The 24,721-nt window shown below is 34.9% G+C and overlaps 1 protein-coding gene across 1 annotated transcript; it reads right to left on the reverse strand.

Moving 5' to 3' along the window:
- Positions 1–1,978: 1,978 nt before the first annotated feature.
- Positions 1,979–13,099, reverse strand: LOC110815562 (uncharacterized). The gene is made up of 2 exons (XM_088213326.1): positions 12,525–13,099; positions 1,979–4,044 (listed from the first exon to the last, which is right to left on the reverse strand). The coding sequence occupies exon 2, from the start codon at positions 4,040–4,042 to the stop codon at positions 2,156–2,158; it is 1,887 nt and encodes a 628-aa protein (XP_088069452.1). The 5' UTR covers positions 4,043–4,044; positions 12,525–13,099; the 3' UTR covers positions 1,979–2,155.
- Between the last annotated feature and the right edge of the window lie 11,622 nt (positions 13,100–24,721).

Consider the following 24,721-nt stretch of genomic DNA (forward strand, 5'->3'; position numbering starts at 1 on the left):
AGACATTAAATTTTCTCATAAAAATTGTAAATAGAATTGTGTACATATTTATATGGTTAATTATTGGTTAGGAATTTATCAATTAGTTAATTTGATGGTTGATGAATGTCATTTGTCTTGAATGGTCCTTCGCATATATGTCTTATATTAATATGATGTTTCGGTATACACTTAGTTAGAATTTTGTAGAATCTTATGATCAGTACAATATATATATATATATATATATATATATATTTAATTTCAACCAGACCGACAAGGGAGAATTGGCATTAGTTTTGTACGTGTATATATATGTATATGTATATGTATATGTATATGTATATGTATATGTATATGAATATGATAATGACATATCACTAGAAAATCAATACATACATACGCTCCTAATTTTGATTTTGTAATCTTTTTTCTAAATTTTTTATGCAGTAAGCTGTTGAGACATATATATTTCAAATTAATTAGTTTGCCAACCAAACCCAAAAAATAAAATTAAATCGAGAAAAAAAAAAGACTCTCAATAAGATTACAAATATCTCTAGATATTGCATATACATTTATATACCCAACTAACGGAGTAATATAATATATATATATATAGATATAGTTTTATTTTATTCAACCGATTTGAATTTCAAGTGGCTTAATTTAGGGTGTCAAAAATTGTCGGTACTTACAGATCCAAAGTTTTTTTTTTTTTTTTTTTGTTGATAATTTTTGGTTGGTACATAAAATTATATATTGCTAAATAATTTTATTAAACAATTAAATCATATATAATTTTATATTAAATATAACAAGTTGTTTATTGACCCTAAAAAAATATAACGCGTGTTTTAAAATTTTGGTAAGAAATCTCTTGCTACCCATGATCATTTTATTGTTTGTAAATATAATTAACAATTAATAAACTAGTTGTTTATATATATATGCATTATAAATATTATAGTTAGTTGACAAATTACAGTAGTATATATAGTATAATGAGAATTGATAAATGATGCATGTGATGGGATTGGATTTGTTTTAAAAATCTATTAATTACTTATCATAATTAACTAGTGATGTAATTTATATTATATATGAAAGTTGAAACTTGTGCATATTGAGAGACAGAGTTTTTTAAGTTTTCTTACTCAAATCACGTGCTGGGTCAATTTATTTGAATGTAAATTCTAATATACATACACATTTAAAATATATATATATACATATAATGGAGTGTATTAATACTTAAAAAAAAGTCTTGTATCAATTTCAACCATCACGCAAATCTCCAAACTAATATAGTAGATCATCAAGGGAAGGGTATTTTAGTCAATTTAACTTTCAATGTTTAATATGAATAATTAAGTTATTATTAAATTTAGTTATTATTAAAAAAATAAACAATACTTAAAAAAGAATAGTGAAAATATTCATTCTAAGGTTTATTGGATGTCTAAACTTTTTTGTGATTACAAAGCCATTAGGTTCGCTAAAACAAGATTAATTGTTACCTAAACTAATTAAAATCTCCCACCAGCCTTTTAACCTAATGCTGTACAAAAAGTCAACGACAACTTCAACAACTATATATATATATATTTTACAAGCTCTTTCATATGGGTTCTCACTCAAAAAATTCCTAAGAGTTCTAACTATACCTCCTACTTTATTAGTCTTCAAATTTGATCCATAAATACAATTTAGCCTTATTATTATTATTGTTGTTGATGACCCTTGAATTATTAATGTCCCAAAGCTACGCAAAAAAAAAAAAAAAAATTTGGACTATTTTTGATGGTTGAAAACAAAAGGACAAAATATCCTCCTCTTGTACCGACAGGCTTTCTCTCTAATTAATTAATACACATTGTGTATTATGCCAATAAATTTTGGTGTAAGGCCATTTTAGGTTATGCCATGGACGTCTTAGACTTGTGAATGCCCCACCTTGATTCTCTTTATCATGACGGTGACCCTCACCCCATCTTCATTCATCAACCTTTTTCCAATTTTTATTTCTTAAAAAATAACACATCCCACCAACTTAATCTCCATAAGTTCCTTCTCACAAGCTTCAATCATATTTACAAGTTACTGTAATTTGCTTTATCCCAAAAAATAAATTACAGTAACTCCATCACTATACAAAACACTACAATCAAAATTTTCAAGTTGAAGCTTGAAGCTGAAGGTATCCCGTGTCTTTAATTCCAGATGGAGAACTTGAATACGTATTTCTCAGGCCAAACACATAGCTTGTACTTCTTTGGCTATGGAGTCTAAGATTATTGCGAACAAAAACAATATCTTCCACTCTCTCCACTCCCAACTTGTTGGCAGCTTCTTGACATGGGAAGTCACTACTACATTCCCATATTTCTTCACAGCAGGAGACACTTGCAACCTGACTCAGTACTTTTATAGCTAGTGTCTGTAAGTCGGACGTTTCAAAACCAAAGTTCTCCCACCATGCAACTGGGTCCATCTTATCTCTACAATCTACAGCATCCTCCTCTCCGAAGGATCCCTCTAGTCGCCAGTAAGAGCTGAGTTGTTCTCTAAGAATCCGTCTGCTACCACCATCACACTCGTATTTCTCAAGAGTTGCTTTCCAACCACGCATAACGTTTTTATCTTTCAACTGACCTCTTCCAAAATATCTAGGGTTCAATATGTAACCTGCAGCATGAAGAGGGGAAAATAGCATGTCCCACCTATCCTCCATTAGAACTTCCACCTGACTTAATAATGCAGTGCTATCAATTCTGTCCCTCAGGGCTTCTAGTGCCTGAACGCGCCAATCATAGATGGCACCCATCACAGATTTGTCGACATCAATTGTAGAAAGTAGTGCAACAAAAGGCTCATATAACTGCAACAGTAAATCAGCTTTGCCCCAGAAATCATCCCCTAGAATGGCAGATTCAACTACTACATGGTCCTGCAGAACACTATGCTTCCATTGTTTCCATTCTTCACCACCAACAACTACTTGAAGGACTTGCTTTAGCTCAAAAATTTTTTTGATAAGACAGTAGGAAGGCGCAAACTTGGTGGCCTGCTGGTCAGGAAAGTCCTTCAGATTTTGACTAAATTGGCCTGGAAATGAATGTTGATATGTCAGCATACATTGCTCAATTGCCTTAGCACACAAGACAGAAGGTTTAATCCACTCAAGTTCAGCCATTTCTTCCATCAATGTACGAACAGAATTTGAAGTACAAGGAGACCAAAATATGTATGGGAACTTCAATGATATGATGGATTCAGATGATTTGCAGGCATGTCCTAGACACGAAATTACCTGAAGCACATATTTGGGCCCAACTTCAATAATTGCATCACTAAGGGCACAAGCAAAGACATCATCTGCATCAACATCATCATGTACATCTAACGCTTTCAAGAATATCAATCCCCTCGGACTAGAGACAAATACACTAATATGGAAGAGGCCTAGAGTGGCATCAACTCGATTGACACATAGTATTGTGCACCCTGTGTGAGGCCATGATTCCCTAATAAGAGACGAGGCTTTCTCTATCCTTCCTTTCTCCTTATTTAACAAAGAACCAGACAACTTTTCTACTGATGGTGGTTCATACCCAGAACCAAAAACAGCAATTGTCTTCACCATTTCATGAAAGTAAGGAGAATTCACAATATTGATATTCAATCCATCAGCATAGAAAAATCTTGCTACATTATCATCTACATCTTCTTTAGTGGTAGTTTTCCAGCTATGACTTGCCAGTGAGGCCCGTATGTGTTTACTAGGCTTTCCATTTCCAGAGTTTTTTTTCTTTTTCCGAGCAAGGCGCTCCTCTTCTAGGATCTGAAATGCTTCTCTTAAGGATCTGTCTATCGCAGGGCAACTTTTGACCCCAACACCTGAGAACCCAAGAAGGTGGGCTCTAACACGCGAATAAGATCCATTATACCTTAAATTACAGTGGTTACATTTCCATCTCTTAGTGCCACTTCCCCTGTCAAACCCACCAAACACACTAACATGATCCCATCCCCACTTGTCAGACTCTGATGGCAATGGCATATCTTCAGTACATGAACACAAGAAAGGAACAACAGATGTCTTAGTATCATGAATTGCAACAGAAAACATGACCGTCAGAACAAAAACTTCAGATCCCTCACAAGAAAATAAATAAAGGATATAATCATCAGAACCATGTTAAGGATATAAGACAGTTAATGAATCTGTCATAAGATTAACCAGAAGTGAAACCCATATAATTTTCAAATGTATATTGCAAGCAAAAGAACTGATTCCTCCAAGCTAATTCATTACATTACGCAAAGGCCTTGTGTCTCACATGTGAATTCCTGGCCATCCCATCAGGGGCAGCTCAGGTTCAAACCCCATTGATTTTATCCTGCCTAAAGAAATGACAGGCATTAACTGATACAAAAAAATTTCACCTAAGATATCTATCAACAAGGCTGTGTTGCTGCAAAATTTATGGAGTATGTTGAACACACTAAACCTCCCAACTTTAGCCATTACACCAACTTAATATTTATAACAATTAAAGCTATAGTCAACCACCCATGAAAATAATGAATAACAGTGCTCATTTGTTGATTTAATCAGCTGTACATTATAATCATATCTACAATAATTCTGGCATGTCAATGAGTTCCTTGGTACTAGGAGTGCAACAAGCATAACTTAAGAAGATCAAATCTCAGCTGATTCTCAGTACAAGATTTCAACGTTTTGTATCATTTACACCTCAATCAAGCTATATACCTAGAAATAGTTTATTTAATTCCTATTTTATCCCCAGTATGCCAAAAAGTTTTAAAATATTGATGCTGAGATCTCCACAGATATGTCTGGAAGTTCAAAGAGATAAGAAAAAAGGAAGTACTTTGTTCCATTTTTTGGATGCTTAAAAATAAGAGAGAAAAGAACTGATGCATGATGAGCAATAAGTTTCCAAAATCTAAAAAATGTTGCAAGAAAAAGAAAGAAAAATTCTCTATCCCCTCCCTTCACTCATCTTCATTTTCCCTCATCTAAACACAGCTTAAATCAACAAGCAATTCTGCAATCAAAGAAAAGAACAAATATATGTAGGATCATGCAGGGGCAGAACCAGAAATTTTTATTTTGGGTGGGAGTTCATGGTACTGGAATGTGGCGACCAAACTGAATATGCCAGAAGAGTATTTGAAACGCAGAAGTTATAGCAATTAAGGGAAAGATAATGGTTTATTGTGCGCACTTAAGAGCTAGAAATGTAGAAAGAAGATTATTCACTTCTTAAATAATTTGAGCAGTCAAATAGATACAGACGCAAAAAACAAAGAGTAAAGAAAGAAGCCTCAAATAAAGATCCCTGTTTTTTGGGCCCGATTACGTCTGGATCTAGTACTTTGGAAAAATAATAATCCAGTCCCTGTCTTGAACAAACATTCTACTCAGTCATTATGGTCAATAATGTAAAGCCAAAAAGCAAAAAAAAGGGGGCTCATAAACCAAAAGCAGGAAAGCATGGTAGCATTAAAACTAGTTGCTTTTTGGCCTAGGGCTTTCTTTGAGGAATTCTTTAGGAATAAAATAAAACAAAGAACTAAGTTACACAAGAATAAAATACATAGAAAATTGAGTTACTTGGGAATAAATAAAACAAGAAAACAGTTGAAATTGGGTTGATTATCTGGGAATTAAATAAAATAGAAAGTTGAGTTATTTAAGAGTACAATGAAATAGGTAACTAGGCTCTAATAGAGATCAGTTAGATCCTGGAATATTTAGGAAGCCAGCAGCAATGAGGGTTTCCTCAACCTCTACCAGAAGAAAGCCTGTGAGAACTAAAGTGCAGATTAGAGGCCTCCTGAAAGAGTGGATGGAAACCAAATAAGACAGTAGCAGCAGCAGCTGCTACCATCGCGGCCAGCAGCAACAACTGCAAAGATAAAAGGCTTATTTTGAAAAAAAAAATAGCACAAGGGAGGGAAACTTTCCCATGGTTTGCCACATTGAATTTTCCACATTCTTATAGGATCACGGAGCTGCTGGGTTCTGAGTTATTCCATGACCAGCCAGAGGGTTTTAAAGGACCTTTGAATAATAATAATCAATCTCCTAAGGTCACATCAAATATCATAGTTAATAGTGAAGAAGTTAATAATAACGTAAGGTTGCTAAGAGGGAATTCATTGGCTGCTCAGCTAAATGTTAGAGGATCACCCATCCCCTCTTAAGCCACTGAATAAACCGCACTCCCTGGCCCATGACATTCAAACCTTCCATTACCGCAATGAAAAGAGATAGTGGATCACCCTGCCTTAGACCACGAGAAGCTTGAAAAAATGAAGAAGGGTCTCCATTAATAAGAACAGCAAAAGTAGTAGTAATGCATGCATTCATCCAGCGCCTCCATTTATCCCAAAATCCATCATCCCCAGCATATAATCCACAAAACATCAATTCACTTGGACCCTCCATTTATCCCAAAATCCATCAGCCTTTTCCATATCTAGCTTACAAAGCATTCCTTCCCTTCTTCTATAAATTAGTTCATCAACCACTTCGTTAACAATTAAGGTTGCATCCACGATTTGCCTACCACCCACAAAAGTGCGTCAACCATTTCCCTATCACCTTGTTTATGACCCTTGCCAACCTCTTCGCAAGGACCTTAGTTATAAGCTTATAGATGCATCCAACAAGGCTAATGGGTCTAAAGTCTTTTATGTTACAAGCCCCCACCCCCCTGGTTCGCCTAGCAGCACGACACTTTTATTGCTCTCCCACAACCCCCTTTTCATAGTTTAGGCTGCTCCCATTTCGCTCGCCGCTACTACAGTAATTGCTTTTACTTTATTTTCCTAAAGAGCATGGAGGTTTGAGTCCTCTTCAAGGCATAATATTAAAATGCTTATTGAATTAGGATAATTTAGGCAGTGGATCATGAAATTTTGGCAATCTTCTCTTTCTCTATCTAATGAATGGGGAGTCCCCTTTGACAAAATAAAGATAAGAATAAATGACTAAAAATGATTAAATAACCTAGAAAGACAACCAAGGTAAGACGAAAAAACTACATCATATTAAAAATTTAGAAACATGCTTGGCAAGACTTTAAGAAGTGAACCTTTTTGTTTCAAGCTATCAATTTTCAAATATAACATGGATTTCAAAGAGTGTTCCTATAGATTTATCAATAATTTTTTTAGACAAACATATTTTCCATTTTAAAGTAAATGATTCATTTCCTATACCCGAGCAGCAAATGAACTAATTGCTTTGATTACCCAAGCAGAAGCTAAAATAGAGTCAAAACCATATGTTCACATTTCGTAAAGTTTTGTCCTAAAATCATGGGAGCACCTATAACGGAAACTCATAGATTGAATCCTAAAAGTGAGATATTTGCATGAGTAATTTTACCTCAAATGATCTTAAAAATTAATTAACTCTCTTCACTACTCAAAGGAAATGATAATATACCAAAACCATATCCCCTTATATGATCATGTACCTCAAAATGGCCTAGACCAAGGCAAACCATAATTCGTGGGTTTTGAAAAGGAGAAGGCATGGGAGTCACAAAAGCACGGGGGCATAAGAAGATCATTTTCATTCATTCAAGATTTGAAAGAAGTACGAGAAGGCACCAAAAAGATCAAATTTAAAGACCAAGGTTCAACCTAAATTCACCTAGAACTCCTCCTGGTACCATTTATAGCATGAATATATGACGGATAATAAGTTTAAGTGTACTCCAAATAAATATGTTTGAAACTTATTTTGAATCCTAATCCAAGATCTAACTCAATGATAAATTCATTATGAACATTATTTTCACGATGGCTTTTGATTGAAAAAAATAAATAAATATGACTTCTTATCCATGAAAACCAAAAAGTCAAAGCATAAAGAAGAAAACTTGAGAGTTTGAAATTCTGAAATGAAAGGAACACACGAAAAGCATTTTTTAAAATTGAAGGGTAAAAGTGAATCACAAAATGGTTTCTACCACTGGATGCTTCTTAGTTTACAGAAAGAATTCCATAAAACTTGACTCCCTCTTGTTGGTTAAAGATATCCACGCCTTATCTTCCTTGTTCAAATCAATAAACTCAATATTTGAAATCATCTTGTGCATTCACAAAATGCAAACCATCAAAATGATCAAATTCTAAATTCAGCCAATTGAAAATTCTTAGTTTCTATAAGAAGCATCATCGTTGACATTCCCTCACGTAAGTGACGGTCAATCCACATTTCTGAAAGGAAAGCAACCATGACACCGGGTCAAATTCATTAGCACACTTAAAACCATGATTTCCACCTAAACAGACTTTGCATTCTAGAGATTTCAGTCCATAACAATTTCTCCATTCAGTTTATAGCAGTCATGAATCAAGCATGGAAAATTTAGAACTGTAGCGAGATAATTGTACTAACATCATAAAAACATAAGGAAATGTGTCCTATCATAAAAAGATATGGAAATCTCTGACCATTTTCCCATTTGTCTGCTTCCGGATGACAATAGATGGGGCCCGATCCTGTTCAGACTTGACAACAAATGGCTTAGAGTGTAGGATTCTAGGAGATTGGTGGAAATTGTATGGAGGGGTTTGAAAGTTGAAGGGAGTGCAAGCTATAGGATTGCAAAAAAAATTAAGGCCTTGAAGGAAGTTATTAAAAGGTGGATGAAAAAAGAGGAAGGAAAAATTGCAGAGGGCATCAATAATAGATCGAAGGAAATTGATGACAATGACAGATTGGAGAGGGAGGGAGAGATTTCGGAGTTTGACATGGCTAGAAAAGAAGGTTTTATGGAGAGGTAGCAAAATTAATGCATTTGGAGGGAATCTCTTGGAGACAGAAGGCGAGGGAGAGATGGGTGAAGGAACGAGACCGTAACACAAGATATTTTCATTGCTTGGTTATCTCCAAAAAAAAAAATTCATTGCTTGGCTAGTTTCAGAAGAAGATGCAATTATGTTGAAGAACTGTTTATCAATAACCAATGCTTCAGAGGTAATGAGGACATAAGAGAACAAGCCAAGGGATTTTTCCAACAATTGTATGGAGAGAATGCTGGTAGAAGGCCATAGTTGTTTAATTTACATTTCCAGGAGTTGAGAGATGTTAGCAAAGTTGATTTTTTTTTTTTTCGAAATAAAAAGTATGAAATATATATTAACATAGTACCGAAAAAGCGCTACCACCCACATATACTTTACAATAGAGTTAGCATATCTATGATGTTCCCAAAATTCTCATCACTAATAATGTCATGACCTAATAAAATAAATTCAAAATAGTGAATCCACCTATCCCTTATTATGTACACACTACTCTCAACACCCTCAAAAACTCTAAAATTTCTTTCCAAGTAATCCAAAAAACAATCAATGGAATTAGATTAGCAATATTACTCTTTACATATAAACCGTCCCAAGCCCAAATTTCCATACTAACCAACCCAACCATCATCCACTCAATCCCCAAGAGACCATACACCATATACCATAGATTGTAAGCCATAGGACACCACAACAGTAAGTGATTACACGTCTCCTCTGCTTGAAAACAACCGTAGCATCCATTCACCAAAAACTGTCCCTCTAATTATGAGTTTATCAATAGTTAAAATCTTCTCCAGACATGCCTCCCAATAGAAAAAAATGATATGCAGAGGAGCCTTGGTTTTCCAAATTTGCATAGCCGGAAATTGGAGTTGTTGTTTCCATCCCAATTGCGCAGAAATCTGTAATAAGAGAATACAGAAAAGTGCCCTCTCTTTTCCCATCTCCAAACAGCCTGATCACTGCCCGGTTTCAACTTTTGTGCCTCAAGGGTCTTCAATAACTCTTCATATTCACTAATCTCCCAATCATTTAAGTTTCTAGTAACCCCAACTGACCAAACTGCTTCCTCATTGATGATTCGGTAAGCTTCCTCAACAAAAGAAGAGATCTTTGGTGGCCTTAAAGCATGTAATGGAGACAAGGCTCCTGGTCCTAACGGGCTTAATATGCAGTTTCTGCAGAAGTTTTGGATACCAAAAAGATGACTTGTTTTAAGGATTTCTATGAGCGGTGATCTTTTGTGAAATCACCCAACTCAACTTTTTGATTCTCATTGCAAAAGTGGAAGGAGCAAAAGAGATCGAAGATTTCGTCCCATAAGTTTAGTGGGATGAATTTACAAATTAATATCTAAAGCACCAAACATTTGACAAGGGTGCTTGGGGAGGTACTTGAGGAGAGTCAGCGTGCTTTTGTGAAAGAGAGGCAGATTCTTGACGCAATGATGGTAACTAGTGAGGTGGTGGATGACTTCGTTAGCAACAAGAGAGAAGGAATCCTTCATAAATTATATATGGAGAAGGCTTATGATTATGCAAATTGGGAGTTTGTGAATTACATGCTGGGAGGCTTGGCTTTGGGAATAAGTGGAAGAGATGGATGATGACATGTATTTCTATGACTTGTTGGAAAGAGTTAGGGAACTGCATCTGATCAAGGGGTTGATGGTCAATGGTAGCTCTTCTTCGTTCTTCAAGGCAAATAGAGGTTTGCCAGGGTGATCCTCTTTCACAATTTCTATTTATTATTGTTACAAAAGCTTTTAACAGATTGTTGGAAAAAGTAAGAGAATTGCATCTGATCAAGGGGTCGATTTCGGCGTAGGTGACTAGAGGGTGGAGGTACCACTTGTTTTTTGTTGATGATTCTCTCATTTTTTGTCAACCGGAGGAAAGGATGATGCTCCACCCCCGCTGTGTTCTTTTATATTTCTAGGCAGTTTATGGGCTAAAGAAATCTCAATAAATCCAAATTGGTATGAATTGGTGACATAAGGGATGAGAATGATCTCGCAGGGGTGTTGGGGTGCAAGGTGGCTCAACTTCTGATAAAATATCTCGGTATGCCTTTAGGTTCCAGATACAAAGAGGTAAAAACTTAGGATCCTACAATCGAGATGTTTGAGAGAAGACTTACAGGGTGGAAGAAAAAATTTTTATCGAAAGATGACAGGTTAACATTGATTAACAGTACACTGTACAATCTTCCTATCTACTATTTATCGGTTCTGACATTACCAGCCAAGATTGCTAGGAAAATGGAAAATATTCTATGTCTTTTCTTCAGGGGGATGAGGAAGGCAATAGAAGCTTTCATCTTGTGAAGTGGGATAACGTGAAGAAGTCACAACACAATGGGGGGCTTGGGTTGAGATCAACTGTTGAGATGAATACTGCTCTTCATGGTAAGCGGCTGTGGAGATATTCGAGAGACAATAGGAGATTGTGGAAGAAGGTTGTGGAGGCTCGTTGGGGTAAGGGTTGTGCGGGTGGGGAAGTAAGGAATGTGTATAGACCATATGGCATGAATTTATGGAAGAAAATTAGCATGGGGAGTCAAAAATTTCTTGAATGCACTAAATGGAAGGTGGGGAAGGGTGATAGAACTCGTTTCCTGGTCGGATGAATGGGCTGATGAGAGTAGGCTAAACGACCATTTCCCGAATATATTTGCTAACTTCAAGAAATATGACAGTGGAGGAGGTTTACTCAATGACGAGTGGGAGATGGGAGTTGTCCGTAAATGCCACAAGAAATTTGAATGATTGGGAAATTGAGAAATATAAAGCATTACTCCCCATGCTATCACAGATTCAGTTAGAGTCATAATAAACAGCTGATGTGGAAATTGAGAAAACAAGGAGACCTCTCTATGAAGACCTTTTACAAGCATTTGACTAGGAGGGAAGGGAATGATTATGATCTCTTATTCGGCAAAATAGATATGGAAGATAAAGGCTCCCCCAAGAGAGTAGCCTTTTTTACTTGGGAGCGAGTAAGAATTGCATATTGACTATAGATAAGTCGATGCAGAGAGGTAAAATTATGGTTAATCGATGTTATTTGTGTAAAAAAATGCAGAATCCTATAATCACATACTGCTATGGTGCTCTGTGGTTTATAACATATGGATTATGGTGTATAGTCTCCTAGGGATCAATTGGATAATTGCGTGCTCGGTGAGGGATGAGTTATGGGCTTGGGCGGGTTTATGTAAAAAGAAAACCTATTTGCTTTTAATTCCTTTATCTATCTTTTGGGTTGTTCGGAAGAAAAGAAATGCTAGATCTTTTGAGAGTGTTGAAAGGGAGATGGTTAGTATGAGGGATAGATGGCTTCATATTTTTGGTTCCATAGTCTTGGGTCATTACAAGAATAGGTTGGAAGATTTTGGGCATATCATTGATCACTTAATTGAATTGTAACATTTTTAAATACGGGTGATACCCCTTTTGGTACCTTTGGGAATAATAACTCTCTATAATTTTATTTCAACAAAAAAGGAAATGTGTCCTACGGTTACTGGCATGCTTCATCATTCTTGAAAAACGAACATGTTTCAATCGTATATCAACTTCCGTAAAAAAAAAAAAATTCGAAATCACAGTTTCAAACACAATTTTCCATTACAATTAGTACTGACATACAAAGATTGAACCAGAGAGGAAATTTTGGGTATACCGTTTCTCCAAAGCAGAATTTTCCTCTCTTGCAAGTCCTTCTCTGACTCTATCTTTTGCCTTCCTTCTTCTTCCAGTTCCCTCCTCTGTTTCTCCCTAATGCTTTTCACCAAAGAAAAACTGAAGAGGGAACCGAAGTCCTCTGGTTTCACGGCACTCGACGTTCAGGTCTCCCTCTCCATTCTCCTCTCCTTTGACTTTTTTGTCAATGTTTCATTGGCGGGTTTTCCTTTTCACCTCCTTCTCTGACCCCATCTTCACAGCTCGAGGACTCTTCAATTTACGAGGTCTTCTCTATCTCCTCAACACGGTCGTATTCAATTAGTTGCCACCATCACGTTTCCCCTTTGCCCGCTCACCATCAATTATCAGCCCTCCCCTTTACCTGCTCCTTACTCTCCTCAGTCCTCTGTTTCTTTTCATTTTCAGAAACCTAACCTCTCTCTCTCTCTCTCTCTCTCTCTCACTTTGTTGACAGAAGGAAGAAGAAGGATGCCGTTTCTGGTCTGAAGCATTCGGTTTTTCTGGATTTTGGGCTTTTCTGGGCTGAGAATGGATTATTGGGCCTTTTCGTTTGGGTTTTTCTTTTTCTTTTTCCTTCTTCTGGTTTCATTTTTCCTCTCCTTAAAGCTTCATATTTCTTTAACTTCATTTTTCATTCTTCTTTTTCTTCATTTTTTTTCTTTTCATTTTCCATTTTTTCTTCTTCTTCTTGTTGCATTTTTCTCATTTTTAGTAGTAATAATAATAATAATGCCAATAAATTAAGTGCTATTATTTAATACTTCAGATTATTCCTTAATTAATTTTCAATATTATGAAGGTTAAATTTTGGTTCATTTTTTATTCGTGTGAAGCGTAATTTTAGAAATTTTTGAAAAACATAATTAGTTATGATAAATGGTTAGAGGTAAAGAAAGTAAGATAAGAGAAAAACTTTCACTTTGAGGTAAAAGGGGAAAGCAAGGAGAGGAAGAGAAGTTTCCCACTTTGTCTTTTAAGTGTTATATTCTAATTTTGTCTTATTCTAAATGTAATAAATATAAAATATGAAATATTTTTTTTAAAAAAAAAGAAAGTACTTGATTAAAAAGAAGATTGAATCTGAAGAAAGAGAAAAATATGAAGAAATTAATGGAAATTAAATAAAGAAGAATTTAGTTTAACTTATCTTTAATTTATTGTTGTTACTTGCTTTGGTATTATTATTGATATTTTAAATATTGATATCGTGTCAAATATGTATCAAAAGAAAAAAGAAACAAAGAAAACATGACAAATAGTTAAAATAGAAAAGTGAGAAAGAAAAACACAAAAAATGAAGAGCATATGAGAAACGAATTTAAAAAGAAGAGTGGAAAGTAATTTTAAGAAATGAGAAGAGGGGGCAAGGTCTTGTATGTTCTAGCCCAAACCAAAACCTCTACCATTATGTCTTTCCTCTTGTTTGTAAGCCCCAACAAGGAGATCTAATTTAAGAACCCATGTTGGAGTAAGTTGTCCAAGCTATCAAACTTAACCATTTAAAGAAGCTTAATGGGAGGCCTTAAACTCGACATAATAGACGACATAAGATTATTCATTCCAAAATCATTTAAAGAAGCTTTTAACCTTACACAAACAAAGATGAGCTATTGATTCACCAAAAAAAAAAAACCCAACAAAACCCAAGATTGTAGGGACATCAATTGTTAGATTGCTTTCTCACTTTCTCCGACAAAACCCAAGATTGCAACACCCATGAAAAAGCTCACTTAGGACAAGATGCAAAAGATAAGATCACAAGGGTTATGCTTTACTTGTGATGATAAATTTACACATGGCCACTAATGTAAAGGGAAAAAACTATTATTAAAAAGCAATAATGAATGTTTAGAAGATGAAGAAATTGAAGACTCAATGGAATCTTAACTCGAGATATCACTTCATGCGTTATCAGGATGGACAACTCATAAAAAAAATACGGGTAATGGCAAAAATTTGTCCTTATGAAGTGTTGGTTCTAATCAACAATAAGTCTACTCATAATTTTGTAAGTAAAAACGTGGCTAATATATTGCAATTACCAGTAATCCCAACTGAGACTTTTGATGTCAAGGTGGAAATGATAGACTACTAAAATGTCAAGGGAGATTCATTAATGTTCAAATTCTACTCCAAGGTACTTCCTTTTTTCGTCACTTTATATGATTTACCTTTGATTAGGCTGGATTTGGTCTTAGGGGTCTATTAGTTAACACAATTGGGAATAGTGGTATGTAATTGGAAGTAATTAGCAATAGAATTCCAATGGGACAACCAAACTCAAAGATTCTAAGGAATTGATGTATAATTCATTCAATTTGTATCCATGAAAGCTATTTCTAAGGATACATGGCAAGAGAGCTCCATTTTATTTGCCTTTAATCTACAGTATAACTTATATTACAAGACATTTATCTTGAGGTGAAGAAATTATTATAGCAATATAAAGATTTGTTCCAAAAGTCTTCACAACTTTCTCCCCCATAAAAGTAGATCATCACATTAATTGGAAAGAATGCACTAAGTCCATTAATGTGAGACCATACAGGTATGCCTATTTTCAAAAGGCTAAAATTGAAAGACAAGTTCACGATATGCTAAAGATAATTCATGATGTTTTTACACTAACTATAGAGCACTTAATGTTATAACCATCAAAAAACCATTTCTGATTTCTACAGTTGATGACATGTTTGACGAGCTCCATTAAACTACTTATTTCACCAAACTTGACTTGTAGTAGCATATCATCGGGTACGAGTATATCCCATAGACATTCATGAAACTGCCTTTGTATTCATAATGCTCATTATGAATATTTAGTCATATCATTTGGTCTTTGTAATGCCCACATTTCTTTCTTATCTCTATAAATTTGTATTAGTTTCTTTGATGACATTTTGATTTATACCCTCAATTAGGCCATGTATTTTGAACATGTTTAAAAAGCTTTTGAAATATTAAGGTAACATCATTTTTTTGGTCAAAATCAATAAATGTGCCTTTAGTCTATAATAATTAGGGTACTTTGGACATATTGTAATCACTTAAGGAGCTAAGGTGGGTTAAGAGAAAATTAAAACTATGTTGAATTGGCCTAAGCTTACTAATTATGGAACAATTTGATTTTTCATGAATAAATATGGTTGTTACCTTTCATTCATTCATTAAAGTAAGTAATAACATTTATATATTTCTGCAGTAATTTTCATTCTCTTAATTACTTCTAACATTATAACGACTCACTTTCTCTGGAGAGAAATGAGTGCCAATCCATGGATATAACCTGATAAATCTGCACCACAATATTCTAAATTTAAAATTCAATCATATATCCCCTATACGGAGCTATAAATCATAAGACTCATTAAAACTCTTTACATTACATTGCTATAATATAATTAAATCTATTTTATAAAATAATACTCCGAAAGTCACTGAAGGTTCATTCAGAGTTTTCTTTCGACGATGAACATGCTCTTGATCTGAACTAATCTACATTAGGAGAGAAGTGAATTAGGGTGAGCTTCATGTGCTCAGTAAGGAATGAGGCAGTATCCATAACAAAGACATGCATATACTCATTACACCAGATTTATAAAATAGTTGTAGATTTCATTTAAACTAAAAAATAAGTATGTATTATGCTCAAGCCATAATTAAATAATTTGTAAAATAGAGACTCATACAAATTTATTTTATGTCAGGAACCAGATTTGAACTAGTGACATGAGGATTTTTAGTCCTCTGTTCTACTAACTGAGCTAGCCCCCAAGCATTACAATAATTTCACATATCTCACAGTACTTTATACCCTCATAAACTGCCAACTTTACTTTCACATAACCCAATAATTTCATCACTTATATACAGTTTCTCAACATTACAAGTATTTTACAGTCACATTCACATAACTACTAACTTAATTGAAGTATTACTCATTGATTATCGCATACATATACCACATATTCATATCACTTCAAAGTCACATTCAAATTATCACATATTTTTCTATCTTTTCACAAGATCATATTCATTTGTCAATTTTTTTTTTGTTTTACTTAACAATTTTATTGTGCTTTTTACTAGTATCATATAAGGATCCCCTCTACATGTGGATGCTCGAAATATTTTCATAATAAAACATCGATCGTCCTCACCCCTCAACTTTAGTGAGCGCCATAAATATCGATTGTCCCCATATCTCAACCTACATGAGCACCATAAACATCGAAGATCATCATCCCTCCACCTAGGTAAGCGCCATAAATATCGGTTGTTCTCATACCTCAATCTATATGAGCGTCATAAACGTCGGTTGTCCTCACTCTTTGACCTATGTGAGTGCCATAAATATTTGTTATCCATAGTGGGGTTCACCACACATAATCATCAAAACATAATCATCATATTTTCCTCCTAACTAACATACATACGTATTGCCATATATATTTATTTAAATACTTTATTTGCATACGGGCTCATAAACATCAGTCGTCTTCATACCTCAACCTATATGGCCACCATAAAACATCCGCCATTCTCACCCCTCAACCTAGGTGAGCGCCATAATTATCTATCATATCCACAGTAGAGTTCACCATACATAATCATCAAAACATATTAATCCCATTTACCTACAACCTCACATGCATATATATTGTCATATACATTTATTTAAATATTCCCTTTGTGTATAGACTTTTTATATAGTTCATACATATATTCATATAACTCATAGCATATATGCATGCACTCGCAACAATATAAATACATATATATGTATATCAAACACATGTTCAACATATTAAGCAAACAACATAAATACTTATAATCAACGCCTGCACAATAATGTAATAATGTATACAAACCACATGCCATATCTATTTTCACAAAGATTTACACATATAGTTCAAGTGCATATATATTCTCACTTTATACTACAAACATTAAATTATCCATACAATACTCATATAAGTATATCAGACATATATATAATTTCCATTCAACACGCACCTAAGATAACATTCATACACATGATGAATTTATGAAAAATATAGTTGAGATCTTAAATAATTTGTAAAGTCTATACATAATTCATTTTAAATAAAATTTTATAAAATATGAAAGTCTCTGAAATGAGACTAACTTAATCCCTTATCTACAGTTTGATCGGAAAAAGTGTCAAAATTCTTTTTGGATCAAGTTTATGGTCCTCCCTACTCTAGTTACTGTTAAGATAATTCTCTTGTTTATAAATAAAAAACATGTGCGTTAAACAACGAACACTTTCGAAATTAAATATAACATGAAAGCAGATAAAGTTTTACCTCAGATACGCAATTTCGGTTGCTGAACTCGCCACGCATAACCACATGCACTTCGAGGTCACCATATGCCACCACGTGCTTGGCACACGCCTCCACGCGCCATCATGCACCTAAATGCACGCCATCTGTTGGACCACCACGCACCACTGACGTTCACTACTACAAACTGACTGGAGGTCTCCGTAGAACCGCTTATGTGCCTAAAACTGGCACAGATCTGGTTAAATTGCGCCAAAAAACATTGCAAACTGACAAAATGGCACTATCGGCCACCGCGCTCTAGTCTTCTTCTTCGACTCTCACCATCACATGCAGTTCCCTTTTCCTTGGTCTTGCTTTCTCTGTTTTGAAATTAATAAAAAAGAGGGAGCCATCACATGCTCATTAAAAATAATTTAAAACCTTTATCCGAAGACCAAAAATAATATACTGATTTGACTTTTTTACCTTTACTCCCACTCAACAACTCTGATGTAAATCTGACATCCACTACACATATTATCATTATGTCGATATCCAATCTACTGTCCTTACGTCACATGTATTTCAATTCCTTCATGAAACATCCATTATTTCACAACCCAATTTGTATATACAATTTTGATAAATTCTTGTTTTTTTTAATACAAATGTAACGGCCCCGGAAATATTAAAATGAAATGAGTATTTAAATATATCAAATGCGGAAGCGAGATCAAAATTTCAGTTAACATCCCTTACACGAAAAACCAGAAACGTACTTAAAATATAAAAGATTAAACTAACTAAGAGAGAAACTCGAAAATAAAACTATGAGTATGACTACAGAGTCTCTAGGTATCCCCTTCGTCGTCCTCCTGCGGAACGGGCTCGGGAACCATGTCTTCCTGATCTGAAATGGTTAAATAAGGAGTGAGCTACACTAGCCCAGTAAGAACATCACGATATCTCACCGTCACGGAGGTAAAGGTGGGTAGAAAAACACAAAAAGACCAATGGAGCATAATTTACAATAAACTCGTTCATTAACATGAAAACCTTTACCATCCACTTACCTCGGTGGAATTTATGAAAACAATATAAGAAAAATAATAACATTATCACAATCATGGAATAATATAAGCTGTACAACATAGCACTTATCACGCCTTTTGTAATTCAATCATTATACAACATATCCTTTTCTCATTTACCAGCCTACTAGTATCCATGGGGGTCCCTAGGGGTCCCGCTACCCGTTAACCTTTAACATTCATAATCAGTTTCCAGGGCCGTCCCCATACCCCGTCCGGTATGGGCGCCAAAACCATAAACCTCAATACCCCGTCCGGTATGAGGGTGAAACGGGCCGTCCCCATACCCCGTCCGGTATGGGCGCCAAAACCATAAGATCTCCATACCCCGTCCGGCATGTGAGACCACAATTCCGGTAGGTTTCCCTACGGACCCGGTCCGTCCACCATCTCCCAGGATATCTAGTCAGGCTGACCCCATCATACAATTATCAGTCTATACAATGTTTCATTTCCCTTTTTCCTCAATAAGCATCATCAATTCACATTTAAACAAGCAAATCGTAATTCATGCCGAACAGACAACATACAGTATCAGTCCTTCAGTCATTCAACCCATAATTAATAAAACAGTAATATATGCATTCGAAACTATAAAATGAACACATCAAACCCCATAATGCATTTAAAGCTGTAAAACAGTGTAAAACAGGCCAAATAACAGTAAATCATCAATCACACTAGACTCGGGCTCCATTAGCAACCTTAAGCAATTTCACACATGCGTTAATTCAAGAAATACCGTTTTTATCATTTTGAACTTTAATACCGTGATAGGAAATAGGGTGAGGGGTCCTTACTTGTTTTCGGAATCCGAATACGATTCACAGTGCGCCTGCAGGCCGTCCCTAATTTTCCCTGAATTTTTCCCGGGGAACTGAAACACACTAACAGTACCTGCACGTGTTCCAAAAAAAATCCAAATTAGGCCCAGGGCCCCTTTCGGACCAAATCGCAACTCCGGCACGGCGGCTCCGCCGTGCTCCGGCGACGGCGCCGCCGCTGGCGGCGGCGAGTCGCCTCGGGTTGGCTGTTTTCGGCCGTTTTCGGCCGAATTCGGCCACACTCGCATTGGTCCTTGTCAGAAAACAACCCTAGGGCCCCCGGGGGGGCCAAAAATCACGGAAAAGCGGAGCTTACCGGCGGCGGCGCTCTCGGGTACGGCGGCTCTCCGGCGAGGTTCGTGTTTTGGTGATTCGGCTTCGGTCAACCTGTAGAGAAAAGAATGGTGATCACGGTGATATAAAAATTGCATCGAACGGAGGCCGGGAAGGACCTCGTCGGAGGCAAAAACCGAGAGGGGTGCGGCGGCGCCGCTGGGTTTCGGCCGCGTATTCCGGCCGTTTGGCCGGGATTTCGGCCTCAATTTGGCCATAGGAGGAATCAGCGGAGAAAAACGAGTCGGGGGTATGAAATTTACCTCGATCGGTGGTCGGAAATTTCCCCGGTGCGGCGGCGGGTGGCGGCGGTCGGCCTCTGGTTCGTCTTCTCCGGCGAGGGGCGGGCGGCTAGGGTTTGTGGTCTGGTGTGGGGGTTCTATTTATAACCCCTTGCCTTTTGATCACAGCCGTTCATTTCGTTTTAATCTGGGCCGTTCGTTTTTGATTGAATCTGGGCCGTCGGATCGCACCCACGCGGATCGCCAACGTGGCTCCTTTCGGAGTGACGCGGTCTTGCCACGTGGCAGGCCCCGGTTGGCCGGGACTGCTGACCGGGCCTGCTGACGTGGCTGCTGACGTGGCCCCCCTTTTTTTTTTTTTTTTTTTTTTTTCCTCCTTTCCGGGTGCTACAACAAATGTATAATCGCATTAATTGCACATAATCACACGTATAATACCTTTCTCATATACATATTTATTTTGTAACAAGTTACCATAATTCACAAACACAACTAACACATATGCACTTAGATTCGTTATTGTATCATATAATATCATCCAATCGCAATCACATAAGGAAATGATAATTCACACTTTTAACATGGACCTAGTCATTGTTACACTTCCACAAGTCATAGTTATAATCATAGTTACCATCATAATCACAATCATAATTACTGTCGTAATCACAGTCATAGTCAAATCATAATTACGAAGCAATAATGGTTCATGAGATAGAGTTCATAATCATTCCTAATCGATGATGGACTATACATTTATTTACTTCACTGATAAGGAATCCTTCTACCTACCCTGTGTACTCCCCAACATGATTTAATTTTAAATTATATTTTGACCTTCCTATTTAATCACCTTCATTTAATTTTCATGCAAGTCCTATTTCTCTATTCCCAAGAGCCTGATTTATTCGTTTATAAATCATTGAGCTTATCAACTTCCAAATCATTTTACTTTTGAAAATCATATAAGAATATATTGTTAAAATAAAAATATTTTTCAAATCAATAGATATATAAATCTAAACATGTAATCTCATACTGAATCAATGAGAAATGTAAGAGAAAGCGTATCTAGATCCATCATAAAAGAATTGTTCGTGTCCGGCAGTAGAATCTTTCAAATCAACATGATACCTCAAAAAACTAGTTTTTTTTTGTGACGGGATTTCAGAAAAAAAGAATGACGAACTTATGATTCGGGAACCATAATCATTTTTTATATCAATAAAATTTTACAATTCTCATTTCGCCCATCATAAGATGAGGATATTCCAAAAATGTTATCTGCACACTATAAACCCATACTTAAGTTTGATGCATTAAGACCTAATATTGTTTAGTTGTATTTGATCACTTTTAAACGAGCTCATTAAATTAATAACCTGATACAGATACCAAGGCCCACATCAAACCCGCATGTCGGGAAAAAAATCCAACATATATATTTCTCATATTCAATCTCAAAAATATTCAATCCATGAATGATTCACATTCATTGAAACAATTGTTAAAATTTCCTATAATAGAATTTTCTATTATTTCTACCCCTCTTATAACCAAGTAAGTATTTTATACATTCACATCATTTTGATTTTCAAGATTATTTATTGCAAATCTTACGGTCTTAATTACATTTACCTTTTAAAAGATTTAATAAAAACTTTACTCATTATTTTATTGAATGAACTTTCCTGAGCCTTTAGCCCGTTATTATTATTTTGTTCACCTAGCCTTTAACTATTCATTTATTGGATGGCTAGATGATCTTTTGTTGGCTTTTGGACCAGAAGCCCCAAATGAAAATCAACTCTAACCTACATTGTTTTCTTATAGACCAGAAGTCCAATAAGACTTAGCCTATTTGGTTAATTTCTCAATACTGTTAATTTATTTTTATTTTAATTTTTAAAAAAATTTGTATAACACTTCCTATTTAAATATATATTTTTTATTTTCCTTTATCTTAAACTAGCCCAATTGTACTTCATAGCCTATAAAAAAAGTCTTGACCCTATCAGTATTTAAACTTCCCTTGTAACCAATGGACTCGGCCCACCAAGGCTTTGATTTTTTTAAATTTCATGGATATAATTTTATTTTCCTTTAGATTTGGCCCATCAGGGGGTTTTGGTTCTCTTTAAAATCTTTCTCACGGGGTCAACACAACTGAACTTAGATCTTTATTAATATTGTTTTAATAGATGATTTTTTTTTTGTTTCAGCTTTTGATAGCTTTGGCCCACTAAGGATTTGGGTCCCCATCTTAACCCTTTTCTTGTGGGCCCAGCCCACCAAAACATTTTATTTTATATATATATATATATATATATATTTCTTTTTATTTTTTTGAAAACTATCTAGCTAACTAGAAACTTGAACCTCTTTCCTAGCCTATTTCTATTAGGCTCGGGCTTGGGCTTAAGCCACCAAAGACTTGGGCATGGACTTCATAGCTATCTGATCCGACCCACTAATCCAACACGGACTTCTTCCTCCTTCCTTCCTCCCGAACTCCTATGATATAACAACCATAAAGTGCATTTATACTGCCACAAACATTGAAACCATCACCGATTTCGCGTATTTTACACATTAAAATCGAATAATATTTCATCATATCCCAATATTAAGCTACAAATCACAACCATAAAATCAAATCATTACATTATTTTAAATCTAAGGATTTAGAGTATAAACTACTCTTACCCCTCTTTGAATCTCAGGGGAACCAGGTAAGCTTGCAGGGTGAATCTCTTTTCTCCAGTTGTAATCTCTTTTTCTTAATTTATTAAAATTTCTTAACCTCTTACTCTCTTTTAATGAATAATATCTTCATTTTATTTATTTTTAAATACTAATACAAGCAAGTTTTTGGTCATTACAAATATGTCATCATAGCATGTCCTCTCACCAAACTTTTTAAAAAAGGGACAAGTTGGATGGAGGAATGAAGCAAAAAATACTTTCCAAGAACTAAAAAAAGCTATGATGACTACACCAACACTTGCAATGTTGAATTTCAATGAACCATTGATCATTCAGTTGGATGCTTCATGAGATGGTATATGTGCATTCTTGACTCAATAAGGGAAGCTTATTACATTTATGAGTCAAGCTCTCAGCATCACCAAATGATCATGATCAAGGGACACAATATATATGGAGCCTTCACCAAGTTTTGCAACTCATTCAACTTGAGTTCTCGGATAATCTAATTTTGACAGTATCATTTTTTTGTTATTATAATTAATAATTATTAAAATTTAATTCTCTCTGATAGAAATTTTAGAAAGAAAAATGAGAATATATTAATATTTGTTTGTGAATGTAAATTTATTTGTTATCATGACCACAAAGGGAGAAGAAGCTATATGAATTTGAATTTGTGGTGATATTTGGATGATTTTAGCATATAACATTTCATCACTTTCCACTCACTAAGACAAATTAGCTTGATTTCACTGCATATATGCATTATTGCCTAGAACGCTTGTATATACATCTGTATATGTATACATATAGATAGATATGTGTTTTTTTTTTAAAAAAATTAATTTAAAAGGTGTTGTTTAAGCAACCAACTAAAGGGAAGATTAAAGTTCTCAAAACTTTAAATATTTTTTTCTAGTTAAACATAATATATATTATTAAATTTATGTTAAACAGTGATTAAAAAGTAAATTTCAATTATAAACTAGAATTTGAATAACTGTTAAAAACTTTTGATGTTAGTGACGGAATAAGTATTCCCAATAAATTTTATTGGTTAAATTAAATTTTTGTTTTAAATTAATAATTAAAATATGATTCTCTACAAATATATTATGCAGAAATGATATTTATTTACGGAATATGGACTCACATCTCTATAAATTTTGTATAATTGGTTATTTATTTTTTGAAAACCTTAAAGTTGTAGAAAAATAATAAATTTTATTATTTATTATTATTCTTAGTTCGACAACTTGATATATGTAACAAATTGATATTAAATGGTGTTTTTGTCATCAAATGTTTACTGCTTTGATTTTGTCTGTGGATAATGATTTTCCCCTTTGTTCTATAATTCAATAGTGAAGATTACTTGGAGTGAAATTCTAGAATTCTAATTTTCTTCTTTTCAATTTCAACTATTCATATTTCAAGTATAAATGAAAATCACATTAAATTTAATCTAATTGTGTTTCTTTTCTGTGTTGGAGGAATCATTTTAAACTTCTATCTTATAACTAAATTCACCGTACGTAGAGATATATTGGGTCCTCCTCGAAGTTCATGCACTCTCTCTAATTATTACAAAGTGGCATTGAACTGGCAAAGGTACAAGTGTCAAACACTCAAAACCTAAGCCCCTCACTGGACTTCTTAGATATGGATATATATATATATATAT

Source organism: Carica papaya, chromosome 2, assembly GCF_054855325.1.
Source record: "Carica papaya isolate Zhongbai chromosome 2, ASM5485532v1, whole genome shotgun sequence".
NCBI lineage: Eukaryota > Viridiplantae > Streptophyta > Magnoliopsida > Brassicales > Caricaceae > Carica > Carica papaya.

What these genes read in the sequence shown, in the direction of transcription:
- LOC110815562 (XM_088213326.1), bottom strand. Translation starts at nt 4,042, where the DNA reads ATGCCATTGCCATCAGAGTCTGACAAGTGGGGATGGGATCATGTTAGT.